This window comes from Mauremys mutica, chromosome 8 (genome assembly GCF_020497125.1).
Source record: "Mauremys mutica isolate MM-2020 ecotype Southern chromosome 8, ASM2049712v1, whole genome shotgun sequence".
NCBI classification, from domain to species: Eukaryota; Metazoa; Chordata; order Testudines; family Geoemydidae; genus Mauremys; species Mauremys mutica.
This window is the reverse complement of record NC_059079.1, coordinates 56189987-56209225: the sequence shown is the minus strand read 5'-3', so window position 1 is coordinate 56209225 and position 19239 is coordinate 56189987. Positions and strand designations below refer to the sequence as shown.

At 50.4% G+C, this 19239-nt stretch overlaps 1 protein-coding gene across 1 annotated transcript; it reads right to left on the bottom strand.

Annotated features, from left to right (window-relative positions):
- Nucleotides 1-209: 209 nt before the first annotated feature.
- Nucleotides 210-16538, bottom strand: ZNF648 (zinc finger protein 648). Its single transcript, XM_045027156.1, has 4 exons — nucleotides 16420-16538; nucleotides 14094-15154; nucleotides 13243-13300; nucleotides 210-3041 (listed from the first exon to the last, which is right to left on the bottom strand). Exons 2-4 carry the CDS (start codon nucleotides 14962-14964, stop codon nucleotides 1241-1243), a joined length of 2730 nt encoding a protein of 909 aa, XP_044883091.1. The 5' UTR covers nucleotides 14965-15154; nucleotides 16420-16538; the 3' UTR covers nucleotides 210-1240.
- Nucleotides 16539-19239: the final 2701 nt, after the last annotated feature.

Genomic DNA, 19239 nt, shown 5'->3' with positions numbered 1-19239 from the left:
GGTGATTTGTGCGCAACTTACAAGTAATAAGATGTATTTTGTAGCTGACAGTCCTGCACACACAACTAGGGAGGGGCAGGGCCGGGTGGAGTTGGGGCGGGGGGGCCTGTGCGCTGGAGGGCAAAATATTGGGACAATTCACGTCCCGACCGAACATCCCGACAAACAAGTAAATATTGGGACAGTCCTGATAAAATTGAGATGTCTGGTCACCCTACACACAACCTGGACTCTGAGAGTCAAGAAGGGCTTTTTCCTTCTGCATCAGGGGAGGGATAGCTCAGTGGTTTGAGCATTGGCCTGCTAAACCCAGGGTTGTGAGTTCAGCCCTTGAGGGGGCCACTTAGGATCTGGGGCAAAATCAGTACTTGGTCTTGCTAGTGAAGGCAGGGGGCTGGACTCAATGACCTTTTAGGGTCCCTTCCAGTTCTATGAGATAGGTATATCACCAGTAACAGAGACTCTACATATAAACCATAACCTAAGTGATCCCTATTCCATCCTGTTTCCTTCCAAGGTGTTTCACATGAACTGCATGGAACATATGTCTTGTCTACATGCAGACTTGCATCACTTTAACCAAAAGTGTATTTTTAAATCTATTTAGTGAAACTAGTATGATTTCTACATGTAGACCAGTTCCTCATTATCATTCTGTTAAGGACACACAGGCAGGAATAGACTTCAGTTCCGTTAGCTGACTTGGCTCTGCAGGGCAAACAGGAGTAAAAAGTAGTGTTGTGTCAGATGCAACTCTGAACACATGTACTGGGAGCAGATCTTCCATTTTCTTACCTAGTCCCTTTTCAGAGTAGAACTACACTTGAAGGGGCAGCAGGAATTGGCATGAGGGCCCATGAAGGAGCAACAGCTATGGAGTGTCAGTCAGTTTGCAATGTGCTCTTGAACTTTTGTCCAGCAGGAAGATCTTGGTAAACAGCTGAACTTGGTGCCTGGACAGATGACAAGGTGGGTGTATTCTTCATAATCTCTCTCCTCATCCCCTGTCACAGGTGGGCTCTGGCTGGGTCCTTTCGTGTGCATTTATGAAGAAAAGCACTTGCAGATCTCCTCTTCTAGTCAACAAGCAACTTGGTCAGAGAGTGGTGCCTGCTCCATATTGCATACAAACCCTCTCTCATATTTGCTCTACCTATGAAGCCCAGGTCTGTTGTATTTGGCCCCTCAGAAGACAGGTGTGTTGAGTGCCTGGTGTCCAGCTGCCCCACCAGGGAGGGACTCACTCATCAGAAGAGGAGAACGGCTCCCCATTGCTGGCACCATGCTTGGCCTGGTGGCGGATGAGGTGGGTGGACTGAGTGAAGGCCTTGCCACACTGGGCGCACTGGTAGGGCCGTTCCCCCGTATGCACCCGCATGTGCTGGGTAAGCTGCGAGGCATGGCGGAAGGCCTTGCCGCAGTCTGAGCACAGGTAGGCCTTCTCCCCACTATGGATCTGCTGGTGCCTCTTGAGGGTGGAGGAGCGGGCGAAGGCCTGCCCACACTCGGCACAGGCAAAGGGCCGCTCACCGGTGTGGATGCGCTGGTGGCGGATGAGGCGTGAGGACTGAGCGAAGGCCATGCCACATTCAGAGCACTTGAAGGGGCGCTCACCAGTGTGCAGCGTCTGGTGCTCAAAGAGGTTGGAGGACTTGGTGAAAGACTTGCCGCAGATGGCACAGGAGAAGGGACGCTCGCCCGTGTGTATCCGCTGGTGCTCCACCATGCGGCTGGCCACGGCAAACTCCTTGCCACAGTCAGGACAGTGGAAAGGCTTCTCACCCAGGTGGGTGCGTTGGTGGCGCAGTAGCGACAGTGGCTTATTGAAGGTCTTGCCGCATTCCTGGCAAGGGAAAGGCTTGTCATTGCTGTGCATGTTGCGCTGATGCTTGCGCAGGTCCGAGGAGCGCACAAAGGCCTTCTCGCAGTCCAGGCACTTGTAGGGCTTCTCGCCGGTGTGCGTGCGGATGTGTTTGCGGTAGTCCGAGGACCAGGTGTAGGCCTTGATGCAGAACGGGCACTTGTAGGGGCGCTCGCCTGTGTGCAACCGCTTGTGCTGCTGCAGTGTGCCCTGGTGCGAGTAGGCCTTGCTGCACAGCTCGCAGGCATACGGCTTGGCCCCACTGTGCGTGTCAATGTGGCTCAGGAGGTTGCTGGATTTCTTAAAGGCCCGTCCACACTGCATGCATTTGTAAGGCCGCTCCTCCACCTCGCTGCTGCCCACCTGCTGCATCCCAATCCTGATCCTCCTCACCGTGGCTGCTTTCAGGGCTGCGACACTTCCCACTATCTCGGCTGGCTTGTTGGCAGCTTTCGGGTTCAGCCACTTCACCCCTCTTTTGCTTTTCAGGGGAAACTCTTTGCTCCCCCCTGGCTTGCTGAAGTCCATACTTGGATTTCCTGGGAACACTCCACCGTCTACTTTCCTGGTCACGTAGCTCTTGATGCTTTCCATGCCATTGCACGGCAGGCTGTCCCTGGCTGGGTCATCCAAATCACTGTCCAGGGTAACCACAGTGTCCACGTACTCGGTTGAGCTTGGCAGCACCCTGCCAAAGTGCTTTATGCCCTGCGGGCTGCGCCGAAGAACAGCAGGCTTCCTCACTGGCCGGCTATGCCACTTCTGACACAACGTCTCCTTGTTGCTTTCCTCATCGCCCTCATCACTCTTGGTGCGAAGACTGACCATCATGTTCAACTTCTTGGCCACGCCGTTGGCATTGATAAGGGTGAAGGTCTCATAAAAGACCTTGTCTTCCTCACACAGAAGGTCCTCTGCCATGCTGTCTTTCGGCATGGAGCTGCTGGACACCGGATCTTGGTCCTTCTGCATGCCGTTCCCAAAATGATCACTGTCGCTTTCCTCAGCTTCCTCCTCCTCATCGCCTTCATCATTTTCACACCATGTGTTCATGGTCCTCTTTCTGTCCCCATAGGATTCCTGAGCCAAACTGCTGCTGGGGTATTCCTGGTCCAGTCTCTCAGAGCATTCTATGCTTGCCATTTTCCACTTCTGCTTCTGAATATCTACTTTCAGGATCCTTCAGCCTGAAGCTGACCTCAGGGTAAGTGGCCTGTATTTTAGAACAAGAGATGAATGAACAGGGGGTGGGGACATTTGCGAGGAACAGAAAGCAGCTAGGGATCATTATTACATTGACACCCAAAGGTCCCAGTTGGGCGAGGGGCTTACTGTGCCAGGCGCTGTACAAAGAGGGGTGGCTCATTCCTTCCTCAAAGAGCAGGGAAAAGACAAGACTGGCTACAACAACAGAGAGACAAACAAACAAACAAACAGCATTTTAGAGGTGATCCGGGATACGTATCTTGTTAGCTGATAATATTTTTTTAATCCTTTCCCTCGTTACTAATTTTAGTTTATTCTTAGAGCTCACCTATTTAAAGCTCATCTGTTTGTTACTTTGTTCTAACCCATGGTACTGTTGTTTTAATTTCTATCTTTTCTATTTAAAACCATTGCCTCTCTTCTGGGTTTTTAAAACAACTTATCTATTTTTCTGCTTCCTAAACACAGGAGCACCAGGAAGCAAACAGATGCTCTTAATTTTGGAGGCCCTGATGCACTATGGTGCTGGATATCAAACTGCTGTTTCTCTTGATTACCAGGGAGCTAAGACATGTAGCATGCTGGGTAAGGAACAAAAGTTAATTTCTCTGACAGAAGGTCTGACTCAGGAGAGTTCTGGGAATCAAACCAGTCTCTCTCTACTTCATGGACAATCTCAGATACTTTGAGGACATGATATTGACAAGGAAGCCTGTCAATTCAAAGTTTTGCTATAGAAATAAAAATAGGAAGAGGGCAAGAAATCAGAGAACTGACTTTCAGAAGATCAGGAGCTCTCAGTTCTCCCCTTGAACAATAACACTTTCTCTTCTCTTGCCTTATTGCAAGATGCATGTAAAAAAAAATGACCACAAAATAGGCTAATAAAGTCACCAGCCTGATGCCATCCTGAGGGTTTGTTCACCACTTCAAAGTTCTTGAATGTACAGTGCCTATAGCTGGAGACAAGATCCCTAATGGAATAACTCCCTGGATGAAGACTGTACACCTGCCACCCATGGAGCAAAAAGAGGTGCTGAACAGCTCAGCCACTCAAGGATCTATGCTGTGATGGGACCCACAGTTTTTATTTTTAAACTAGAGTGTTCATGTAATTTGTGGGCAGGTTTAGGGCTCTGCACTTAGTTGTTTGATTCAGCCTTCAGAAAACTGTGCAAAGGAATGCTGCTCTCCACTGACAGTGGCCAATGCATAAAATTCGTTCTTAAGCATATAAACAACCCAGGGATGCTGACACTAGGGAGTCCTGGTCACAGATAGCAATTGCAAACAAAAAATTGCTCCCCCTCACTTCTTTCTCCTGAATCTAATTTTGCAGTATCCCCAGAGCTTCCTTGGATAATTTACAGGAGATTGGCTGCAACTCCAGCAAATTTACCTTGAGCTGCTTCAATCTCCAGGACTTGCAGGCATTTGTGGAACACAGGGATCTCTGTTTTGAACAAGTTCCTGTTGGTACCTGGGGAAAAACTGGCCTGAGGGGTAGCACAGCCTGTCCAAGTCACTGAATCTCCCCAGGTGTATGACTTCTGTAGAAATCTAAAGCCACCCACAGGGTGAGGGTGACCTCTCGCTCCTGATCTTCAGCAGCTTGAAAAAAACAGATTTGGTTCCAAATGCAATGCATGGACTGTCTGGAGGAAACTGGGTCTGACTGCAGCAAGTACCAGACATCAGGCCTTGAGAGCACAGCTGCCTCCAGTCTGTGCCCTCTGAGATATTTTTCATAAAGCTCCCCCTCCCATTTCTCTTTCCCTATTGATTTCTGGCCTGCCTCAACCCCTTTCCCATTAAGCCCAGCTCTAGCTGCAATGACTCACCCTGGTATTTGAGTACAGGTGTGTCCCAGACGGTTGCCCCTGTGGGGTCATCTGCTCCAGGTTAGGAATGAGGAAAGGCAGGGAGTTTGGTGCAAAGCAGCAGTGGCAAATGTGCCAGTGTCTGTCTCACCCTTTTGTGTCCAGTCTAGCAGCTGCAGAGCCTCAGGAGGTGGGGCTTGTGAATACACACAACCTTCCTGCCTGCATCACAGAGAGCAGCCTGGGAAATACAGCAGGGCTGCCCTGTCTGACTGCCTGACTGAGCCATTCTTCCAGTTCACTCCTCCTCACATTCTAGTGATGGAAATGGACTCTGAGCCAGGTAAATCACCTCCCTTGCCTTACAGTATAGTTACTATGCTGGTTTTGTCCACTGTGAATTGAAAGGTGGCTTCCACTTCCACTAGGAGATTAACCCATAGGCTGATAGAACTCCCTGTCTGAAAGTTTTTCCTGATATTCATCCTGTCTTCCTATATTGACTCCCTCCAATCGCTCTTCATTACACCCTAGTTTATTATGCTAATTAATTTCCCTTCCTCCCTAATATTTACACCTTTCAGATATTTGTATGTCCCCCAGTTGATTGTTGCTTAGTCAGAGTGTGAACCAATCACTCCAGCCCCAAAATCCTGGTGTGTGTGTGTCTTTCAGTGTTTGAACCTTCCTGCAGTCATCTTCTGTTCTCCCTCTCCTTCTGCCTCTTACTGACTCAGATCACACACACTGCTCAGTTCTCTGACTTCTGCAGCAGTGATTTTCCTCCTCTCACTAGGAATTATATAGTTTTAACCTTTATTTCTTTGTTTAAATGCTCCGGAATTTTGTGCTTCCAAAACACCAGTCCTCTTTTTTTTTAACAGACCACCCATCCCCATTCAAACTAGGGAGGAGAGATTCTTCAACCGCAAATTCTTCCCTTGGGGTTAGCAGAAGCAGATATATTTTGCTCTCTTGAAGCTGACCTGTAGAACAGCCCAAGTTCCTCTCCACTCCCTCACCTAAAAGTGCTTACCTTGAGATTTTTATTTCTGGTGTATTTGAACTCTTTAAAGAGGGCTGTCAGGAGTACTGGATAGCTACTCATGGGATTGAATTTGATCTGCTCGCTTTCGTCCCCGAACCACAGATTCAGTGGCCCATTTTGCTATTGATTGGAAAGTATTTCTCATCTGATGGCCTTTGAGAAATGAGTTAATGGTTTCAGGCCAGTTTCTAATGGCCAGAACAGGTGTCCACTCTGAAGCCCTCCATCACAATCAATGCTAATTTGCATACTTTTGGCAGACTGAATGGGCCAGAGAGACAGAACTCCCCTGTGACTCCTAGAGGCAGCCCCTTCAGGGGAGAGTTTGAGACAGTGACTTGGATACTGTAGGGAAGTTCACACTGCAGCAGCCTGTGCTGTATCTGTTCTCTTGATTAACAGAGGCTTCAGTCTCCAAACTGGACAGCCTGCCACCTATCCCATGCACGTTTTCCAAGTGTATTAAAACATAGAACAGGACTGCCAGGTTTAGAACTGCAGAAAGACAGGGTTTGCCATGCTCAATCACAACTTGGTCCATGGAGGCTAGTCTGCGTTCTGCATGCAGCAGAGGCAATTAACTGAAGCTCCAGAGGGATGAGAAACCCCTCTTATAGGGTGACCAGATGTCCCGATTTTATAGGGACAGTCCTGATATTTGGGGCTTTGTCTTATATAGGTGCCTATTATCTCCCATCCGTTGTCCCGATTTTTCACACTTGCTATCTGGTCACCCTGCCCGTTACAATGCAGCTAGCCAGCTGTGCAGTTCTCCACCTGGGACAGAGAAAGGGGTGAACTCAGGCTCATCAAAGAACGGTGTTTCAGTGACAATTTTCTAACAAAACCAACTTTTTTTCAGTTTTGACACAATTTTTTTTACTGTTTTTAAGTTTTCAATAAATCAAAACAAAAACTTAATTTAGTTTGAACTCAAAATCAGCATTTCAGGTTTGGTTTTTAGCCATTTCAATTTAAAACCAAAACAAATTTTGTTTCAGTTCAGTCTGTTACATTACAAAGGATTTTCATGAAAATGTTCCTTTTCCTCAAAAATCCATTTCTTCTTTTAAAAAAAAACATTTTTTTTTACCAGGTATAGGGAAAAGTTCCTTCCTGACCCCCACAGGCAATTAATTTCTGCCCTGGATCATGAGATGTAAGCATCTTTATCATTACCTTAGCTTGTAAAACTAATTGTGTTGGCATGAAATGAACTAGTTCTGTGGCTGAATTTTAAAAGAGAACTTGAAAGACTTGTGTAATATTTTATTATTCTCTGAGATTAGCTTCAGCATTTGCAATGCCTGCTTTAAGGCAGTTCCACAACAAAATGCTATTTCTGATTCATAAATCACACAATTGTTGCATGAGTCATGCTAAAATAATCTTTTAGGGAAATGTACCTTGGGGGAGGGGAATCAGATGGAGAGGGGTTTATGCTGTCAGAGAGGGCTACAGAGAATATGAGAGAGAGGATTATTCAGGGATGGAGGTCTAGTTATGGAGGAATATGTTATGAAGTCGATTTTTGGATCTGGATATGGGAGTATAGGGAAATAGTCCTTGCACCTTGTATGGGGAATTTGGAGGAGCCTGGGTATGGATAGGAAGGGGGATCAGGAGGCCTGACTTTGAGGGGGTATGAGACCTGGGTGTTGGTCAGAGAGGGATAACCTGATATAGTTAGGAGAGGTGTTTTTATTTTAACCACTTGCTTTTGTGTGTCTGCAATAGTGATGCTGAAGTTCTGCATATTTTTAATTTTGTCCCATTGACAGTCAAAAAAATAAGGCAAGAATTCAATCAAACCCTGCTCTCTACATACATGCGCACACATCTGCACTAGCCCCTTCCTATTGTACATAGCACCTACCTGCACTCAATAAATGAATTCATAAATTCACAGACATTTAAGGCCAGAAGGGACCATTACATCCTCTAGTCCAGAGGTGGGCAAACTACGGCCCGTGGGCCGGATCCGGCCCATCAGGGCTTTGGATCCGGCCCATGGGATTGCCACCCTAGTGGCGCCATGGACCCCGCGCTGCTCCCGGAGGTGACTGGCAACACGTCCCTGTGGCTCGTGGGAGGGCGAGGGGTAGAGGGCTCCGCATGCCCTCACCTGCAGGCACCGCCCCCCGCAGCTCCCTTTGGCCGGGAAGGGAGAACCATGGCCAATGGGAACTTCGGGGGAGGTACCCGCAGGTGAGGGAAGCGCACGGAGCCTTCTGCCCCCTCTCCCCCAGGGGCCGCAAGGACGTGGTGCCGGCTGCTTCCAGGAGCGGCGCAGGGCCAGGGCAGGTAGGGAGCCTACTTTAGCCCTGGTGCCTCCCCAGAGCCGCTCCAGGTAAGTGGTGCTGGGCTGGAGCCTGCCCCCCGAACCTCTCCTGCACCCCACACCCCAACTCCCTGCCCTAAGCCCCCTGCTGCCCCTCCTGCATCCCAAACCCCCTGCCCTGAGCCTCCTCCCACGCTCTGCACCCCCCTGCACTCCAAGCCCCTGACTGAGCCCCTTCCTACACACCGCACCCCACCCACACTCTGCTCTCCCTCCCGCGCCCCAGCCCTGCATGCAATTTCCCCACCCAGATGTGGCCCTTGGGCCAAAAAGTTTGCCCACCCCTGCTCTAGTCAGACCTCCTGTATATTACAGGCCATTAAACTTCACTATATACACTTGTGCACATACCTCCAGCATGTCCTCACGCACATATCACACACTATGCACCTACCTCTAGGCCATGTCTGTCAGAAAGCACACTACCGTATATACATGTCCCTGTACGCTGCCTGTTCATAGAGAACCACATGCATCAGGACCCGCAAGGTTCCATTGCCCTGCCAATCAAAATCTGGAACTCAAGTCCCCTCTGCGCTGGAGTTTGAATTCCAGCACCCAGGGAAGCAGAAGGGTCTCAGTAGCTGCACCCCACCCCAGGTCTAGCACCACGCCTTCATGTTGCTCAGTTCAGCCGGCAGGATAGTTGAAGTTTAGATAGACACAGAAGGGTTTTTTAAATCACAAATTGAATGTTTTATTCTGGCTAAAGAAGAGACAGGATTAGTAACAGAGATTTCATTTCATCACAATGAGGTGGCAGTGTCTTAGCTACTTGCCAGCTCTGCAGTGCTTAGTTTCTCGATAGCAGCGTCCTCAGGAAGTTTTCCGTTCCCGTGTAATTGTTTATTAAAATAAATATGGACTCTTCCAAAGTTGCTGATAACATGATCAGGCCCAAGCAATGGTAGTGATCATGCAGTCATACAGGTCAGCTGTGGCTACTTGTCAGCCCACAGCCTATTCCATGCCCCCACCTTCCTGCCAGTAAGACTATAGTGGGAGGCAGTCACTGCAGGCCAGAGACCCTGGCAGCAGGACTAGAAGAGGATGAAATGTTTAGGCTGATTTCTCTTCCTTGCCACTCCCAGCACACCTCTAGCAGTTTGGAGTCTCAGAAATCTCACAAGGGGATCTATAATGGATCCCATTTTGCTGCTGCCTAGCCTTTGATCTGCCACATCTCTGTTTAGACATTTCACACCCTCTAAATTCTGCAGCTTCAATAGATCATCTTTGAACTAATATATTACTGTTCCTCCTTATCACTTGCTCAGTTCCGTGTGTGTGTGTGCGCGTGTTACTGATGAGATGCAGAAAAACAATTATCAGGTAATATTTCTCTCTCCCCCATATCCATCAAAGCTGCTTTATCTGAGCCACCTCTTCTTGCTGAAAGAGAGGAGGAGGATTTGATGAGGAGACACCCCTCTCTTCCATTGGGTTTCAGTAAATTACAGTCTGTGTTCAACTCTTTTCTCTCCCCCTCCTCCCCCAAAGAAGAAAAGGAAAAACCAGGTGCAAAATACAAAGAGCACATGATAATATGGGCATCATCCTGGACTCCCAGGCTGAACATTTTTCAGGATGGGAGATTTCTTCTGGTTTCAAAGAAGAATGAAACTTGAATTGGGAGCACTTGGACAAACAGTTTCCAGAGAAATGGCAGGAATTCATCAACATGCTGATCTAGAACAAACTGGAGGGGTCCAGGTGGCTATCACTGCCCAGAAGACTCCTAGCATCGGGTGAGAGGGTGCTATGTGGTCCAAATGAGATTGGCAGGGCTGCAGGTTGAATGGGCTCTGGTTTCAGAGACAGCAAGTTGAGCGCAGAACACTAGGAGAGAGGCAGCCTCTTCACTGGCCATGTTGAAATTGTAACAAGAGGAAGGTCTCCGCTGGATTGAAATGCGCCTGCCATTGTCTACATCCAATGCTTCAAACACTTGAGAGAGTGGGGAGCTGGTCCTCAGCAGGCATAAGGGGAGCCCAGAGCCGATGGAGCTGATAAGAGCAGGGCTAGAAGTTGGTGCTTGATCTCTTTAGAGCTAAGCTAAAAAGAAAAGGGCTGGTACTATGTTAAAGTGAAAAGCCTGGAACTGCTCCACCTCCCCACAGGCAAGTATTGCTCCCTTGCTTATCCCATTACACCAGGGAGAAGCAGATTTCAGCAATATAGCGACAGTTGCTCACAAGAAATTGGCATCTCGCAAGCCACCCCTTGTGTTGTGAAGTAGAATGAAAGTCCTGCTTTGTTCCCATGCATTCCAGTGTGCAAACTGGAATTCTGGTGACAGTGACCCTCCGCTTATGGATAAGTTACAGGAAAATTGCTTTGTGGGAAAACAAATGACCTAGTTATCGGAGGACTCCCCTGTAGCAGATGTTTTCACATTCCGTAGCATAGGCAGCGATCAAAAACTTGCAGCTCAGGCTTCCCAAGCCACCCTCTGATTCAGGTCTCTTTTCACCTCCTCACACCCAACTTCCCTCTCTAGGCATTGAAGCTGCATCATATTTAGCTCCAACCATCCCAGTGGGGGGAAAGGGGAAGTTGGAGTTCTGACACCATCACCACTCGTGGTTCAATAAAACATCACTCCTTTCTTTATACCTAACCAGCCCTTTCTGCACATCCCCTCTCCTCTATTTACCTTCCTCCTCCCAATGATCTGTGAGAGATGGACAGAGAGAAGGCTCCATACTGAGAGACAGATGGCAGAGCTGGGCAGGCAATTCCCGATCATTTTAAAGGTTGGTTGAAATTTTCTGAATTTTTTTGGTCAAAACGTTAATGGGGGGGGACATCTTGACAGCTTTTTCTGAAATAGGGCTCATGGCATGTTTCTGTTCCCTGCCTGGATGAACGTACCACTTTAGAATCAGGCTTCCAGTGAGGTAACAACAGATCTGTCTGGGATGGAACATAAGAATGGCCCTACTAGGTCAGACCAAAGGTCCATCTAGCCCAGTATCCTGTCTACCGACAGTGGCCAGTGCCAGGTGCCCCAGAGGGAATGAACAGAACAGGTAATCCATCCCCTGTCGCTCATTCCCAGCTTCTGGCAAACAGGCTAGGGACACCATCCCTGCCCATCCTGGCTAATAGCCATTAATGGACCAATCCTCCATGAATTTATGTAGTTCTTTTTTGAACCCTGTTATGGTCTTGGCCTTCACAACATCCTATGGCAAGGAGTTCCACAGGTTGACTGTGCGTTGTGTGAATAAATACTTCCTTTTATTTGTTTTAAACCTGCTGCCTATTAATTTCATTTGGTGACCCCTAGTTCTTGTGTTATGAGAAGTCGTAAACAACACTTCCTTATCTACTTTCTCTACACCAGTCATGATTTTATAGACCTCAGTCATATCTCTCCTTAGCCGTCTCTTTTCCGAGCTGAAAAGTCCCAGTCTTATTCATCTCGCCTCATACAGAAGCCGTTCCTTACCCCTAATCATTTTTGTTGTCCTTTTCTGAACCTTTTCCAATTCTAATATATCTTTTTTGAGATGGGGCGACCACATCTGCACACAATATTCAAGATGTGGGCATACCATGGATTTATATAGAGGCAACATATTTTCTGTCCTATTTTCTATCCCTTTCTTAATTATTCCCAGCATTCTGTTAACTTTTTTGACTGCTGCTGCACATTGAGTGGATGTTTTCAGAAAACTATCCACAATGATGCCAAGATCTCTTTCTTGAGTGGCAACAGCTAATTTAGACCCCATCATTTTATATGTATAGTTGGGATTACGCTTTCCAATGTGCATTACTTTGCATTTAACAACATTAAATTTCATCTGACATTTTGTTGCCCAGTCACCCAGTTTTGAGAGATCCTTTTGTAGCTCTTCGTAGTCTGCCTGGGTCTTAACTATCTTTAGTAATTTTGTATCATCTGCAAATTTTGCAACCTCAAAAGGGAAATGGATGAGAGATACAGTAATAATCGTACTTTTTATTATTGGGCCGTTCTCCCAGAAAGATTCCAAACATTGGCTACTGTGCTGGGGGACCACCTGAGCCATCACCCAACCACTTTTTGGTCAGGCCAACTCTGAGTGGTGCTGCAACCCCATGTACCAGGCCATAATGCCACTCACTCATGGTTGGCCCAGCCATCCTTCCATCATGATAGGGCAGCGTTTTTCAAACTTCGGGTCACGACCCAGTACTGGGTTGTGGCATATCAGGCACTGAGTCACTCTGGTCAGCACTGCCGACCGGGACGTTAAAAGTCCCGTTGGTGGTGCTGCCCAGCTAAGGCAGGCTAGTATCTACCTGTTTCGACACTGCACTGCGCCCCGGAAGCAGCCAGCAGTGGGTCCAGCTTCTAGGCAGGGGGGCCATGGGGCTCCATGTGCTGCCCCCACCCTGAGCACTGACGGGGAGGTGGGGGCTATGCCTGCGGGTGAGAGTCGCGTGAAGCCACTTGTGCACCTCTGCCTAGGAGCCGGACCTCCTGCTGGCCACTTCCGGGGCGCAGCGCAGTCTGCGGTGCCAGGACAGGCAGGAAGCCTGGGAGCCGCCGGAGGTAAATCCATGCCCCAATCCCCTGCCCCAGCCCTGAGCCTCCCCAAACCTGGAACCCCTTCCTGCACCCCAAAGCCCTCATTCCTGGCTCCACCACAGAGCTTGCAGCCCCAGCCTAGAGCCCTGACCCCCTCCCACACCCCAACCCCCTGCCCCAACCCAGAGCCCCCTTCCACACCCTGAACCCCTCATTCCCAGCCCTGCCCTGAGCCCTTCCCACATCCCAAACCCGTCATCCTCAGCTTCGTTGGTTCATGGGTATCAACAATTTTCTTCAACTTGGTCCCCAGGAAAAAAAGGTTGAAAACCACTGTGTCTGGGTCAAATCTGAGTGAGCAGCATTGTGATCTGGCACCATGGGGTCACAGTGCCACTCACATTTTGGTGCTGCAACAACATGCACCAAATTAGAGTTCCTCACTCAGATTTAGAGGTGGGGTGGGTATAGGGACTCATGGTTGGGGGGAGTAAGAGGGAGCCTAAGAGGGAACGAGGAGGGTGAGGTGGAATGGGGGGGGGGAATCTATCCCCCCCACACACACACACTCTAAATGGTGCTCTGCAGCCCGATTCCAAATGCTTTACAAATGACACAAAGGAATACCTTTGCCCAGCAGTGAAATGCAGCCACTTCTGGGGTACAGCACAGCAGTTCAGGAGGTGAAGTGAAGAATACTAGATCTATTGAAACTAAGGGGGAGTTTTCAATGAGTAGGGTAATTAACCTGGAATTTGGCCAGGACATTGTTGATAACATTTCTACTGTTGCAAAAAGTGCCTTGGAGCCTTTAACGACCACACTAGGTTGGCGGCTCAGTGCCCCTAATACCAAGGTTAGTTAGTTCAGTACTGACTTAGAGGGAAAAATGCCAGATGAAATCACCAAAATCCTCTTCCTCCCTTACCTGTGCTTTCCCTGAAGGTCTCCCATTGAAGTTCTGGCCCAGCATGACTCACCTAGCTTATCAGACTGGATGAGGTCAGAGGCTGAGAAAGTGAGGTAACTGCAGCAGGATAGAGAGGGATTCAGCTCTGAAAGGTGGGACAGGTGAGAGGTATGATAGTAAGCGAGGTGGTCAGTCTATGTGATATGGAGGAGAATTCTTGTCTGTTGTGAAGGATAGGTACTAGAAAGTGGAATACCAGCAGGTCTATATGGGATGGAGAGGAATTTGGACCTGCATACGTAACATTTTCATTGGCAATATCTCCAATACCCAACTGCAGCTATGTGAAACTGGGCAGGGTTGAACATACAGTCCTAGGGTCAACTGGATTCCGGCTGCACAGCCAATCTGGGGAGGGGACAGTCCTGGGGCAGAGGGTCATGGGCTTGGAACCTCAGCGTGGGAACATCCCAGCAGCTCCGCTCCTCCTCTCTCAACTCCATCTCTATCCGGTGGCCTTGGGCATGCATCCGTTGGTGGGAGCGGAGGCCTGAGAGTTTGGGGAAAACCTTGCCGCACTCCCCACAGCGAAAGGCCTTCTGGACGTGGGTCTGCCGGTGCTTGAGCAGGGCAGTGGAGCGGATGAAGGCCTTGCCGCACTCGGAGCAGACAAAGGGGCGGTCATTGGTGTGAGTAGCCCGATGGAAGGTGAAGCTGGATGACTGGCTGAAGGACTTGTTGCAGATGCCGCAATGGAAGGGCTTGAGGCCCATGTGCATCTTGCGATGCTGGAGCAGGGTGGAGGGGTCAGAGAAGGTCTTCTCGCAGAAGGGACACTCATATGGCCGGTCGCCGGTATGAGTGTTCTGGTGGATCAATAACGAGGTGGAGCGGGCGAAGGACTTATCACACACAGAGCAGCGGTAGGGCTTCTCGCCAGTGTGTGTGCGCTCATGCCGCCGCACCATGGAGGCCTGGTAGAAGCCCTTGCTGCAGTAGGAGCACTTGTAGGGCCTCTCGCCCGTATGGATCCGCTGGTGCACTTTGAAGTCTGACTTCCTGGCAAAGCTCTTGCCACAGTCCCCACAGATCAGAGTGGTGGCACCAGCAGCTGCCATGGGCCTGCGGTCTCTCAGTACAGGCGCAAGCTTGCTGATTTCTGCCACTGCTGCCAGCTCTGTGGGCACAAAACCAGCAAAGACTCTGCCAAACTCTGCCCTGCCCTGGCCGCATTCTGCAGGACTGTCCACCATCATGCTGTCCTCACCCTGCTTGCTGATGACTGGGCTCTGGTCTCCAAGGCCCTCCACTCATGGGCAATCCCCGATCTGTCTGATCCTACCCTTTTCCTTTGCCAGGTTAAGGCACAGCTGGACTCCTGCCATGAAATGTGACTTGTGGAACTGCTGTGTGCTCACAGTCCATGCCTCCCAGCACCTCCAAGGTCTGAAACCAAAGAGATGCAAACAGGAGATGCAAGTCCCCTTTACAACAAACTTAGAGCTCAGCATTACTTTCATGGGTCTCCCCTCCAGCATAGGGTGACCAGATGTCCCATTTTTAAAGGGACAGTCCAGTTTTTTGGGACTTTTCTCATATAGGCGCCTATTACTCCCCCACCCCCTGTCCGGTTTTTCACAGTTGCTATCTGGTCACCCTACTCCATTATCCCTTAGGGGCCTCTGAGCCCTACCCCTTGTCTATGCAAGGATTAGCCAGCCCAGATTTTAGCCATCAGTGGCCAGTAATCAGAGTAGCTGCACCAGTGCAAACCCCTAGCATAGAGAAGGAAAAACATGTTTTGCGGCAACTGAACTTGCCCATGCAAATCACAGCTTTCCTTGTCTACGCTAGGGCTTTTCATCTCTGCTGCTGCACTGATTGCTGGCCCCTGTGCCCAGTGTAGACATGGCCCCCATCCTCCACAAATTTTGAGGTCTGTGGTAATTTTTCAAAAACGGTTGAATGACTGAATGACATAACCCCCCCTCCCCATGTCCATCACTAAGTACAGTAATTTTGTCAAGTGTCCGTCATGTATCATGGTGGTGCCGAACCCTGCAAGAAAACCAAGAGTTCCCCTAACCCACAGCAGCCTCCTACCCCTACCCCTCTGTTGTCGGGTAAGTGCCTGCTATAGAGTGGTAGGTTCCACCTGCATACCGTGACTTTTCCAAAAGCGTCAGCAGCTTTCTAGGAAAAATCCCATTTAGCATAGTTCTCTAGGAAGAGTCTAACACAGGCTGGAAGCTCAGTGCAGAGAAAGCAAGCACGGGGGAGACTTCCCTTGCCTTGTGTTGATGAGCTAACAGCCACCCGCTTAAAGGGCTGGCTCTGGTTTGTCTGGCCAGGAGCAGCCGGGCTCCGGAGCAGGCTGCCTGGCGCGGTTCACATGAGTGGGGACAGCCTGGGCTCAGGCCTGCAGGGAAGGAGCGCACTGGCACCCAGGGAAGGACTGACGGAGCAGAGGCATGCTGCTTGCCTGCTCTCCGGCTTCGGGGGCATGGCAGGGCTGCTGCCGCAGGCACCGCTGAGCAGCAGGGCAGGGGGCTGCCCAGAGGGGGTTGCCAGTCTCCCAACTGGCATGTGTAGGGGGGCACTGCGCCCCCCACGGCAGCTCGGAAGGGGACCTCCCTCTTCTCGCCTTCCTGCGGCAGGACCCTGCCCGCTCCAGCCCCACAGGGTGCCGGGCGTGGCCGGCCCAGGCTCACCTCCCTCGGTGCTGCCGCTCCCCGCTGGCCCGAGACTTGCGCGCCGCAGCCGCCGCTGCTCTCCCGGCTGGTGAGCACAGGGGCCTCCCCTTGCCGAGGACCCCAGCGCACAGCCCGTGCACACACACACTGCACAGGCAGCTGTCCGCCCAGGCTGCCTGTGCAGCGGCGGGGAGACAGGGCGAGGCGGGTGGGGGGGCTGGCAGGGCGAGCCCGGCTTGGTTTGTTTTTTTAAAGCCCCCCTCCGACCCAGAACCGCCTAGTGCTTATTGATCCACAGCAGGCAGCAACCAGCCCGGATGGGGAGGGCTGAACGGCCAACCTTATCTTTGAACTCCATCAGCTTAACACGTGCTAAAGGCACCTGCCCTGGACACACTAGGCTGGTAACACGTGTTAGCCAACACCTTCCCACTCATAGGATCTGGTTATTGGCCACCCTAGAAGCAGAGGGGTGACTGCACCACCCGAGCTAGCTGTGATGGCGCTAGGGTGGGTACACATAGCAGGGATGCTGCAGCAGCAGCAGGGACTTCAGCGCAGGCTAGCTGCCCGGCTGAGTACCCAAGGTGCCGGGGTAGGCTGGTACAGCCGCCCTGCTGCTGCTGCAGCGTCACTGCTGTTGGTACCCACGCTCGGGTGCAAGCGAGCCGGTACCGGCCCGTACACAGCCCGCGGCAGCACTTCAACGTCCCTGCCCCTTCCCCCCCCCCCCGCCCCGCCCCTGTCGGTGGCCATACGGACAGGGCCACCCACGGGGCGGGGAAGGGGCAGCACTGTTAAAGCACAGCCAGAGGCTCCTTTGCCACAGTAGTGCTTTAATATTGCTTCCCCCGACCCCCCCATCGGCGGCCCTGACAGTAGGCAGGGCCGCTGATGGGGGGGGGCAGCAATGTTAACGTGCTGCCGCGGCAAAGGCTCCACAGCACTTTAATGTCATGTCCCCTTTTGACCCCCCCCCGGACGCGGGGGGGGGGCAAAGGGAGCCGCTGCCCCGGGGCCGGTGATTAAAAGGCAGCGGCCGGGGCCACAGGCCCTTTAAATTGCCGCTGGAGCTCCGAGCGGCGCGTGCCAGGCAGCGCGGAAGGGCTGGCTGGGGATGCTCACTCCCAGCCCCGCCCCTTCCAGCCGAGGCCCCGCCCTTTCCAGGAGCCAGAGCCTGCCCCGGTACCGGTAAGTCTTTGGAGGTACTTTCACCCCTGCCCATGCTAGCTCGGGGGTGTCCACATCGGTTACACTCAGACCTCCCATTGCGTTATGGATACATCCCTAGTGTAGACAAGGCGGCAATCCCACCTCCCGTCTCAGAAAGGGGGCCTGTTGCTTTTACACTTTTGGGTGGGTTTCACTCCCATATTAGAATCCTCATTCTTTCCCCACCCTACTGACATCCCAGTTCGTGCTGCAGTTCAGGGATTATGGAGTTAATACAGAAGTCACTGGTGAAAATTTTAATGACTTGATATTTGAACATGGCCCATCTCCAACACATTTGCTTCAGAGTGCAGCAATGTGAGGAACAAACTAATGTTCTAGGAAGGATTTGATATGATCAATGCGTAGGGGAATGAAGTTTCCTAGTGTTTAGTGGACTGAGGAGTAGAGAGTTCAGTAAACACAATGTGTAAAATCCTAGTTCCAGTGAAATCAGTGACAGTTTTGCCATTGACTTCCCTGAGGCCAGAATTTCACCTTAAGTCTGTACACAGGTCCATTGGCAGACCAGCGTGGGGAAAGTCAGCTACTCTGTGATCCTACCAGATCATTTTAGACTGTTTTTAAGGAGGAATGATTTTCTAGCAAACACCTACCCAATATAGTTGTGTAATTGGCAGTGACTAGTGATTTAGTTCACTTCTGGCCAGTCTGAATCTGAATTAATCATGGTGCCAGTAGAGCCTTTAACAATGCACTGAGATCAAACACAGGTGGTGTGGCAAATTACTGTTTTTATTTTATCCAGTGGCCTCTTTGTTCCCCCTATTACATGATGTGTGTTTTCTCCTTTTGGCAAACCCTTAAACCCCAATTCAGGAATTCATCCCTACTCAGGAAAACTTAAGCACCTGCTTAAGTGCTTTCCTTAACTGGGGCCTTTGAATGGGAAAAAGGGTGCTGCTTTCACATTCTCATATAAAAAAGTATCTACCAGAGTCCTTAACTACAGCGTGCATACAGGCATCACATGAAGGGTTCTGCAGAGACGGTTTATGAGTCATGCTGTTGGGATGGAAGGAAACGGGGGGTAGGGGGGAAGATCACCTGCGTTTGAGAAAACAGATGAGTTTCCAACGGCAGGAAGGTACAGTGAGACCCCAAGAAAGCCCTGAAGAGAGAGAGGATTCCTGCACTGTGCTCTAAAGGGCAGAAGTAGGCTAGGAAGATGGGTGCCAGGAACAGGTTACTTGCTACTGTGTCATCTTGAAGTTGAATGGAAATGCAGGAGGACACCACACTAATTCGAGACATTCTGGGTTGTCATGTCTAGAACTGAACAGCAGGTGGCATTATCACCCTTCCAATAAGCAGAAATGATACCAGGCAGTGGCACAGAGAGGTGGCCCTGAAGGGAGAATCATCCCAGGCAGTGAGGCGACCTGTCTGTGTATCTCTGTCTGTCTGTCTTCCACACTAGATTAAGTGCTCACCTGCAATCAATGCACTCAAAAAAAGCAGACAAACCAAAGTGTCTCTGGCAATGGTAGGGGGTGGTAATTTTCCTCCTTTATTCCCATCATTCTGGGACTCTGCAAAGCCCCCCACTCCAGGTAATTGCAAGCATACCCTTGGAAATACCCAGCTACGGGTAAGAGATGTCCC